We start from the raw sequence: 11,245 nt of genomic DNA, 5'->3' as shown, positions 1-11,245 counted from the left end.
ACAAAAATAGCTTTTTCCGCGTGTTGTTTTGCAAAAACATGCTTTCGAAAAGCTCGTTGTGACCACAATAAAGAAAAAAGAAAATAATTGAACCAGTGAACAAAGGGTTAGGGCGCAAACGAGCTGGTGGTGATTAAACATTTCGCTAAAAATTCCCAGACTGGAACGAGAAGGGACGGACAGACACAAAGTCTCAAGCACAACTTAAATTTATTCGACAACGAAAGGGCTCATATAGGAATCAAATCCTACACAAAACACTAGACACGAGAGAGAGAAAGAAAGATAAAGAAAGAGAGAGGGAGAAATGGGGAATCCCACGTCGCAAACATGATGCCTATATAAGCCCTTTCGTTGTCGAATAAATATTAGCTGTGCTTGAGACATTGTGTTTTTCCGTCCCTTCTCATTCCAGTCTCGGAGTATTTAGTAAAATATCGAACCGCCATCATGGCACCTTGAGCCTTGGAGTTTCGGTACTCTGGAAGCATTCAGTGACTGTAAGAGAAGCCATATAATGCAGCTTTCATAAGAGCGCCACCATTCAGCGACGAGTGGAATTTTCAACTCGTCGCTGAATGGTGGCGCTCTTATCGTATTTAGCTCGGTCTCGGTGGACGCCAGCAGTCCAGGTTTCAAAGATGAGTTTCCCAATTAAGTGCTCTAGTAACATTGAATTCAATACCCTGGCACTGAAGAGCTGGGTTGGCAGCCGCGTGCAGTGCCAACCTTGCGAGGCACGCAGCAATGTAGTGGTGAACAAGCGAACTTCCTGAAATACGAACAATATACACATGCAATCCGTTAAACCAAATCCTTTAAAAGGTTCTCTTCACGAAGACGGCTCTTTCTGCAACGAGCAAACTTTTTCTTTAATCTTCAGAAACTATGCGCAGACGTGAAATGTGGTCATCGAAGCATCAGTTCATGATTCCTCATGCTCAACAGCTGATTGCAATCTGGGCATTATACATGATTGTTGAATTAGCTGGACTCAGCGAAGCAAAACCATCAGGTGGTGAGTATAAATATTTACGATGCATAATTTTTTATTAACGCGTTATATAATACTTCGACAAAGTGTTTAAATAGGCAAAAGCAGCCATAATCACCGGTCGTTATTAACTAGCGCTCTTTTAAAGTCAGTATTGCGTCGATTAGAATTTGCGAGCCAAGCAAAAAAGTTGGCGAATAAAGAGCGAGTAGACCCTGCAGTATTTACAAGCGCGAAGTAAGCCGCTGACTATCTTCTCACGAGTAACAAGCGTAAGAGGCATAGAAAGATAGGACCCGGATGCTTCGTACTTAAACGCAACTACCTTAATGGGCAGAACGTAAGGGCGGAAGTGAGCTGGTGTGTATTAAGCATTTTAGTGAAAAACCCGAGACTGAGGTAAAGCAGACGACGACAAGGAAGAGAAGGAGAACGTCTCAGACACTGCTAAACCTTTATTGAGGAAAGCATCCTTTATATAGGGTTGAAAAAAGAAGGAAGGAAAGAGAACCGTTCTTTCTATCACCTCTCTCCACAAAAGGTACGACATCAACACTCTCCACCAAAGACACGACACCAGACCTGTAACAATGGGGTCAAACCAACAAAAGAACTGACAGCACCAAAGATGACACTTCAAAAAAAAAAAAAAACGCTCCGTGAAAGGTTTAGTGCAATCTGTTAATTTCCCAGCGTTTTTTTTTTTTTTTTTTTATGTGTCATCTTTGGTGCCGTCAGTTCTTTTGTTGGTTTGACCCCATCGTGTCTTTGGTGAAGAGAGTTGATGTCGTACCTTTTGGGGAGAGAGGTGATGTGAAGATAGGTTCCCTTTCCTTCCTTCTTTTTTTCAACCCTATATAAAGGGTGCTTTTTTTTCTCAAAAAAGGTTTAGCTGTGTTTGAGACGTTCTCCTTTCTTCCTTGTCGTCGTCTGTTTTACCTCAGTCTTGGGTTTTTCACTAAAATGTTTACCTTAATGGGGATTTTTTTTAAATGTCAGAACTAATACTTAAATATCTCTTAGCAAATATAACACGTCATAATGAGATTCGGACTGCCCAGACAAAAAAAAAGTTCTTCAAAGAAAATTTAAAAAAAACGCAAGGAAGTAGACAGAGGTTGCATTGACAGCGATTTTAGCAAATATGGAAGTGCACATAAATGGGAACTCTCTCGTCGGACAGCGCCCGGCTGATATCGTTTTAGCGGCATCTCTGATCTCTGAACATGCCCATTAACACAATATTTGCTGCTCCGATTCGTTTAAGATGTGTCCAACAGCGTTCCAAGACTGTAATTGCTTTGCTAGCGTTGGCGGTCAGCTGTGATATAAATCGTCCATGGCGCTGTGCCCCTAGCCACTCGTCGTTAAACAGCCGTACCCTTTGTCTAAGATTTATCAGTCGCCTTCTCAGTCGCTCATGGTTACTAAGCCCTAAACATGGTCGGTGAATACCAAGTGCTTAGTTAGCTCTGATTACCACGACCTATCACGTGATCATTTTAAGAGGTGAAGTCGAAAGTCGAAGGTTAATAATACTCGAGTAATGTCTGGCAAATACGGCTTAGGGTGTTTCACCAGAAAGTTAGGATACTATAAAATGAAGACATTAAATAAACAAGTTATTTCTTCTAGATAACGCCATCGGTCGTGGCAGATCTAAGACTACGAGCGTTAAACGACAATTACCAAATTAATGCCAGAAATTAACTACTGTAAAACGCTTTATTTTCGTGGCACCTTTTTTTTTCGCGAATTGGTCACAGAGGACATAATCGCGGCAACTAAATTTCGCGAATTTCAGACGCTTGCATCCAAACTCTTTAGGACCGAAATTTTCACGTGCACTTAAATTTCGCAAATTTTTTAATGCGCGAAATTTGCTAAAATTAAGAGCTCGCGAATATTACGGGTTTTACACTAATTATATACAGAAATGTTTGCATTAGCCGGCACATTTTAGTAAGTTAATTTTTGCCTGTTGACAAATTTTGTCATTGCTGTTACAATTCAGTGAGCTCTATTCTGTTCCAAGCATATCTGTTACGTAGGATAAGACTCCGTTACGGGGAGCAAATCTTCGCGAACCAATCTGAGAACGTTGCATAATCTGAAATCACGTGGTCTTATAGGTCATGGTGCTGGGCGCCACAATTTGATATATGCTCAGGAGGGCAGATTTAGGCAGCCTTTACTTAGTTTCCGTATGGCTGACGGCGGACAGCCTCACATTCTTATGAGAATTATTGCCACAATTATAAATGGACAGCATCAAAAAGGACGAAGACAGTCAACAGATATTCAACGATATGTACTTAGAATTCGCCAGCTAAGGAGATTATGGCAAAAGGTAGTAAGGAGCGTCTAGTCATTAATTCATGAACGTTACCCATAATTTTACTTCCGCCTGCTGCGGTCCTTACCTTTATACCAAAGAAATCGTTGTTTTAAGTTTACTTTAAAATAAATTTATCGGTTGCCGTGGTAACAATTTGCATATTTTCTTCTAACTATTAGATAAATGTTTCGTCTCATCTAAGTGTTTATTACGTTTTTATTTCACTAGGTGTTAACGGAAAAAATGTATGTCGTACAGACGCCTGTCAACAAAGAGGTGAGAATACACACTGATATACGTTGGGTAGTATAAAAATATAAGGTATTTTGTTATATGTTGTACACCTGGTGATGGCTTTTTAATTAAATTATTATAATCGTAGTGTTTCTTAATGGGGTGTTTCGTAAATTGCCCGCCACGCTGTAAAGAGGAAGAAGCGGGCTGGGGGAAGAGACCGGGGCAGTGATGAATACTCAGGTTTCTGAATCCGCCTCGCACTGGGGGTCCTACAATACGCCTCGACACAGCACGTCATCGGCATGGTGTCATGCCACACTCTATACCAACTCATAGCACCACAATGCGTCAAGACATTGAAACAAGGGTGGTGGAGTTGATCCCTCATATACTACGATCCTTCAACACTAGAGACAACCACCAGAGCCACCCCACTGTACGCCCTGCCCAACATCCTGGCAAAGCTACTACCGCGGAACATGGACCCAGACAGAAACAAAAAAGCGGAAGAAATTTCGAGCGCGAAGTCTTACAAAAAGTTTACAAACCTTAAAACGAGAAGGAAGAGGAATTTATTTTATATATGCGAATCTTAAGTCCAATACCAACACAGGGAGAATAGCATATCCCCCTCCCCCCTCAATTACGCAAACACGTAGCAGAGTATAATAACCCACCAGCCATCGCAGCCTTAGAGGAGCAAGTAATTTCCCTAGAGATAGGGGATGTCTGATTCTAAACGCACACCCAGACCCCAACATTAACAATCTTAGACTCTTAACATGCCCATCGCAGCTACGTACCCAATCAAGTCAACTTTTATACACGCACCTTCCTCACTTTCATATTGCAACCCTACCCTCACCATCATTTGCGTTTAGTGTGCACCAGGCCACGTCTCAATGCAGGGTAGAGCAAGAGCAAACGGGCTTAGTTAAGCTACAGTTCCTGTACCTCCCCCCCCCCCCCCCCGTCCCTTTCGCTGGTCTAACCAATACTCTCCTAATACACGGAGAGTTATCGACCAAAATGCCGCCGCACGCTACTACTCGCACAACGCGCCGACCTCCGCCGAGCCGATGTACCACTCATCAGACAGGTATAGACATTTTCACTGCCATCGCAGCACATCCTCCAAAAAATTTACCGGCGCCACAACCGTCCCAATTGACAGAACTATAGCATCTACTCCTTGAAGCACCACGCATACTGAGCGTGCCCCCTGTACCCTCAACTTTCCTTCTTCCCCTGACATCACCAACTGGAAGGAGTGGTTTGCTCTATCCCCAGGAATTACGTGACTATTGAGGCCCTCGCTGATCACGCTAGAACCGTCTCGGCGCAAGTTCCAAAAAGAGTGCGAGAACCTGACACTATTCAAACACCTCTAGGAGACCATGACCGGGTTTTTCTCTATGTAAATCAAGTTAATTTGTTCTCTCTTATATTCTAGAATATTTTCAGGAAGGGCAACTTTACCTCGACCACCACACCTCAAAGCACTTTAAATATTCATGCACACTGCTGTGGGGTATAAATAATTTTAACAGTTACCATTGTTGTGAGCGACGGACGAGATATTTACTCAGTGATGGACTTAATCAATACCACCTAAAATATTCAATGCCTAAAAACACCATCCTCTTTCTCCGTGAAACGTCATCACAATCAAAAGGGTCAATCAAAAGGCGCTTACTCGTAAATTGACCCCAAACCGATGCCGAGCGTTTTTGGACACATTGATTGGACATGAGACCCAACCGAACGCTAACATAGCGCTCGTATTCAATGAATCTATTCCACAACCAGAATCGTTACCGAAGTCACCGCTCTTCTAGCAATTAAATCAGTCCCCATATGTGAGCTAGAAATAATTTTCAACATCCCAAGAATAAAAAAAAATTCCAATAGCAGTACACAGAGCCAGATTGAAAGAGACGTCCGTGATTACACATAAAGAAGAAAAAATGGCCAGCTCAAAATGCTATGCTGATAGTATGAGAACAACAAAAGAAAAGTCTTGAGGAAACTGGACGGAGATGACCAATGAACTACAACTCTCAGGATATCGGATACCTCCGTGCAATACGCTCATTTTAAACCTCTTCCTCTCAGTCAAACTTTTAAAATTTTAAATCCAACAAGTTATCGGAAATATTCAGTCCCTACAAGGCTTGTGGGACTAGATTGACACTGCAATCAACAAAAAACGAGCTACTGCTTGAAAATGACAAGTGTAAATACTGGAAAAAGCTACCAAGTAAAACTGCTCTGGCAATTGACGGATCCGTAAACTATACACAATTGCAGTGGACAATTTTAAAGCAAAATTCGCGGTCGAAAACCACATAATTTAAGGACACACGGCATGGTTGCTGGTAGTAAGAACAGTACATAACTCTTACCACACCGAGAAGTTCTGGTTATTGTGTGATGAAGTCGAGTCTGAAGTTTGAAGCTCTGGGGCACTCGGGGTTTGCTCGTGCAAGAACGAAGCACTGCTACAAACACTTTGCCAAAAAGCTGCGTCCTCATTACTTGATTTTTTTTTTTTGATACCATCGAAATAAAGTAACGGAAGACACAAACGAAGGCAACGAGTTGAAAACGACTACTCAACTTCTTTAAAAGTAAAATCGAAACCCGAAAGCGTTATCACCATTGTTACGTTTTCGTACGTCGTGCAGGCGGTCTGCGCTCCGCTCTGGGAACCACCACTCTGGTCGCTGTCCAGTGCATAACAAAAGTTTATTTCCACGAGCCCCAAAGATATAACCCGCACTTGGGGTCGTCACAACAAAAGGGTGTTATCGCTTAATAACAACAAGTAACATCTGGACAAGTAACTTTGACAGATTCCACCGGAATGATGATGCAGAAACATTTCTTCTCTTAATATTGCAACCGTTGGATAGTGTTACGGGTCCACGTAGACTGCCGTAATGGCGGCGGTTCTTGAACGCCGGCGTCTGAAACATCTGGCTGCATTGCCGGCTCCTGGTCCACTTGTGGTCCCCCGGGTTCTGGGTTGGAAGGCCAGATTCTTTTCTAAATCTACCTTTTTCATCCTTGCGAGGCCGTGATTAATCGTTCTAACGGCGCGTTCCGCCAACACGTTGTTGGGGTTGGTATGGTGCACAGCGGAGATGGCATACATTGTTACTGTTCATAAAATTTTCAAAATGTTGGCTTATAAACCAGGACCAATTGTCTCTAACAACCGTTTTTGGGAGTTCAAATCTGCTAGATATCTCTCGAAGTTGGTTTACTGTGGCTTCGGCAGTAGTGTTTCGCATAATAGAAACTTCCATCCACTTCGAGTGTGAGTCAATAACAATTAACAACATTTTTTCATGAATGGGCCCCGCCAAATCAATATGCGGTATCGGCCATCTTTCTTTCGTTTCTGGCCATTTCACTGCTGAGCACTTGGAGGGTATTGAGGCGGCTTTTAAGCACTCTTGACAGCTTCTGCTCAGTAGTTTCACTTCACCGTCAAGTCCGGGCCACCAGAACGATGGCCGATCCTTCCTCTTCATGGCAGCGATCCCCTGGTGTGATTCGTGTAGCAGCATGAGCATCTCCTGGCGCCCCTGGGTTGCGATCACGAGGCGCCGGCCCCGGCAGAGTAACACCTAATACACAGACAACTCGAGCTTCCTGTAAATGTGCGGTTGCAAGAACGACCAACTTTCTGGCAACAAATCGGGTCAGCCGTTTTGGACATACATCATGGTTTGTAACAACGTGACGTCCGTTCTTGTCAGATCTTTCAAACGCTGTGCGGAAATAAAGGTGTCGTCTACCTGGGTCATCGCTAACACGTATTCTGGAAGCTCTTCCCCAAGTGGCCCATGCTGGGGCATTGCAGGCGACCCAATGCATCGGCGTTCGCGTTTTCTTTCCCTGGTCGAAATTCAATACTCTATATCCAATCGCTCAGCAGCAAGGCCCACCGTTGAATCCTCCCGGATACCAGCAGCGGAATTGGCCGGTCTTCTTGTAGCAGGCCCACCAATGGCTAATGACCCGTGACTAAGATAAATCTGCGGTTTAGTAGATTTCCCGGAATTAGGTGACGCCTAATACTAAAGCCTGGACCTCCTTTTCCAGTTGTGAATAATTTTTTTCCGTTGGCGTGAGCGTTAGGGATCGAAACGTTATCGGCTCATCGATACCTTGAGCTTTGTGCGACAGCACGGCTCACACTCCGGTCGTTGACGCGTCAGATTCTAATCTGAGAGGCATGTTAGGGTCGAAAAATGTTGGGACCGACAACGTCAGCAAGACCGCTTTTGCCTGTTTCGCGGCTCCCTCTTCCCGCGGAGAAGAAACCGGGGGTAATATGTCAGCAGCCCCAAGAAAGAGCGCACCTCGGTTGCATTTGTGGGTTTTGGTGCCTCTCTGATGGCTTACAATGTCTTCTCCATCGGGTGTAGGCCTTCTTTGTCAATCCTATGGCCCAACTAAGTGATGTCTGGTTTCCTGAACTGACATTTCGAACACCGAGGCTTGACACCCATGTCCCGGAAACGCTGCAGCACACGCCTTAAATTGTCGGTTCCTTGTTGCTCTGCCACTAGAACATTGTCTAAGTACACCTGTACTCCCTCTAGTCCTGCCAATATGCTTTTCATCTTCCTTTGAAAAATCACCGGCGCCGAGGCAATTCCAAACGGCAGACGATTAAAACAAAAAAAAAAAAAAAAGCCCTCGGTGCGTGTTGATAACCGTTAGTTTCCTAGATTTTTCGCCTTGTTCCACCTGGGTGTAGGCGTCTCGGAGATCTGATGTGCGGAATACTGAGCCGCCTCGCAGCAAAGCGAACATAACCGCTATATTCGGTATTGCATGATACGTTCGCCGTCGAGGTTGCCCAGTCAAAATCGGGGCTGCCCACTCAGAATGACTGGCAGGTGAAAGCACTCGCGACTTTATTAACCAATCTATCTCCTCGGAGCCTTTTTCGCGAAGAGCTTAAGGAACTGGCCTTATTTTTATAAACTTACGCACCGCCGCTTCTTTCTCGTGCAAGCGTACTGGTGCTCCCTTGATGGTCCCCAGTTCAGGCTCAAATAGGTCTCGGTACTCGATCAGAAGGTTTCCTATGCTATCCGGTAGTCCTGGAACACAAACCTGACACTGTGGGGTCGAGGAAGTTCAACTTTGCAATCCCGTCTCGACTGCAAAGGCTTAGTCCTTTACAATCCACAACCACCAGTGACGCCGGTGCGATGACGTCTTCAATGGCCGCTCTCATGTGTAGCACCCTGAGAACGGGTAGCTTCCCCAAGTAGCACCGGAGTCGCAGTTTTCTTTCGGACATCGCCGACCAACGCTCCTTGTGCTGATGGGAAACCTCACGCGAAATAACATAAACGGGGGAGCCAGCGTCCACTTGCATAGTCAGGGGCACACCATCCCAGCAGATCTCTCTTTCGACGGGAGGCTCGAGTCTTGAATTTTTACGGGAGTGTACCACGTACACAGAAGACAAGTCCAATTCTTCTTCGCTTTCCGGTTTGGCTACGGCTGCTACCGCTGTCTTCCGTCGACCGGGCGACGACAACTCTTTTTTTTCCTCTGCCCTTCTTTGCAAAATGCCCTTGTCGGCCGCATCTAAAGCACTTCACAAACTTTTGGCTTCTGTTCCCGCAACGCTCGCATTCATTTTTCATCGACCGTTGAAACCTTATTTTCCGGTCAACCGATTTTCCCGCCATTCTGTTTAACTGGGCTTCGGTCTTGACCTTGTTCCCTTTTATATTCTTTACCTCTCTGGTGTCTATTTCGGCCGCGGTCGCCAAATCTTCAGCCTCTTGCAATGAGAGATCTCGCTTTGACAATAGCTGCCGCTGAACCATCTGATTTCGCACTGCTCAGACAATACGGTGCCTTAGCATTCGGTCTATGCTGCCGCTAAAATTGCAGTTATCAACTATTTTTCGCAGTTCCACAATAAAGTCTTGTACGGCCTCGCCTTCTTGCTGCTGACGGTTGAAAAATTTGTAGCTCTGCGCGATTTCATTCGGCCGTCGAGCGTAGTGTTGATTGAGAATGCCTACAACTTCTTTGTACGCTAGTTCGATTATCTTCCGTGGGACATACAATCCTTTTAAAACATCAATCGTCCGGGTGCCCAACGCAGCCATCAACAACGGTCGTTTCCTTTTGTATTCCGTAATCTCATTGCCCTCAATATAGGCTTCCACTTGAATCCAAAACGTATCCCACTTATCTGTAGTTTCTTCGAAGTGGGGAACTTGAGATGCCGTCGTCGTCGTCGCCATTGCTGCAGTGGCCCGCCTGTGCCCGTCGTTGCTTGCGTTCACCTCGACGCCACTGTTACGTTTTCGTCCGTCGCATAGGCGGTCTGCGCTCCGCGCTAGGCATAACAAAAGTTTATTCCCACGAGCCCCAAAGATATAGCCCACACTTGGGGGCGTCACAACAAAAGGGTGTTATCGCTTGATAACAATTGTAACATATGAATAAGTAACGTTGATTCCATCGGAATGAAGACGCTGCAAACAACCATGACAACCAAAGAAAGTAACTTAGCAATCCGGCTAGGTCTGCTTCCAATATAAGAGACCAACTAACGCAATACCCATCTTCGACAAGTATATTTGTTAAAGAAACCCACATCACTAACAAGCAGTGCCTGTTCTGCAAATTAAATGACCACCTAGATACTGTGATGATGATGCCAGTTAAGCCATATTTCAGTGGCACGAGAAATAGAAAAGCGTTCGGCATTCTCGGCCAGTACACACGCTGGAACGATTTTCCATGCTTTTTAGGAGATTTCAAGTTCTCCAAGCTGGACCTGAAGGACGCATACCATACCAACAGGTTGAAAATTGAGCCTGAGTCCCAAAAGATTGTCACCATCAATACTCCAAAGGATCTCTTTAAATGCGCCATACTACCATTCAGAGTGACCTCAGCTCCTGCGATCTTTCAGAAATAAATGATAAACCTCCTGCAGGACATGGCCCCTCGTCGTTATTTCGACGGTATTTTGGTGAGAGCCGCTATGACGAAGGCCGCCTGGAGAAGCTGGAACGAAAACTTCTGCGTCTGGATGGAGCAGGACTCAAACTCAAATTGGAAGGATGTACATTAGTTTTCCCCGAAGTTGAGTAACTCGGTCATATTTTCAAAGCGGGAGGACTGAAACCAACTTAACGAACGTTTGAGCCTATTATGAATGCTGCTCGACCAGTTGACCCCAAGAAGCTTTAAAGCTGCACTGGGCTTATAAAATACTACCGCCATTTTCTTCCCAACCTGTCATCAGTTCTTTTACCGTTGTATTACCCAATGCTAACAAAAAGGCTCGAAGTACACCTAAGCACTTCTTATGAGCTGTGAACGCGAAAGCACGCACGCCGCTCTCCGCTCTCTTCTTTAATCTGCGACGTACAACGCGCGGCCCTTGGGCGTGGCACGATGGAGCCGCTGCCTCGCTGACGCTCAGCGCCATCGGCTTAGCGATCCTTCAAACTGTCATGTGCCTTGCGGCGCGAGGCAGGAACAGACAGCAACGTAGTTCCCAGCAGAACGAACCACTTGGATTATTCCATGCGCCGTATATATTGCCGCGCACAGTACAACCGATAAGAGGCAAGCAAACGCGGGCATGCGCACGGGTCTGTAAGTATGACAGGTCA

General features: G+C 45.2%; 1 protein-coding gene across 1 annotated transcript in view; it reads left to right on the top strand.

Annotated features, from left to right (window-relative positions):
- Positions 1 to 882: 882 nt before the first annotated feature.
- Positions 883 to 11,245, top strand: part of LOC115317430 (neprilysin-1-like) — a 79,732-nt gene continuing 69,369 nt past the window's right edge. Inside the window, exons 1-2 of the mRNA XM_040223781.1 lie at positions 883 to 1,018; positions 3,561 to 3,608. Coding sequence (XP_040079715.1) covers positions 889 to 1,018; positions 3,561 to 3,608 — 178 coding nt within the window. The 5' untranslated portion in view covers positions 883 to 888. The remainder of the gene's footprint in view (positions 1,019 to 3,560; positions 3,609 to 11,245) is intronic.

This window comes from Ixodes scapularis, unplaced genomic scaffold (genome assembly GCF_016920785.2).
Source record: "Ixodes scapularis isolate PalLabHiFi unplaced genomic scaffold, ASM1692078v2 PGA_scaffold1__304_contigs__length_218370807, whole genome shotgun sequence".
Lineage (NCBI taxonomy): Eukaryota > Metazoa > Arthropoda > Arachnida > Ixodida > Ixodidae > Ixodes > Ixodes scapularis.
Note: the sequence above shows the minus strand (reverse complement) of the source record. Positions and strands in the feature narration are given on the sequence as shown.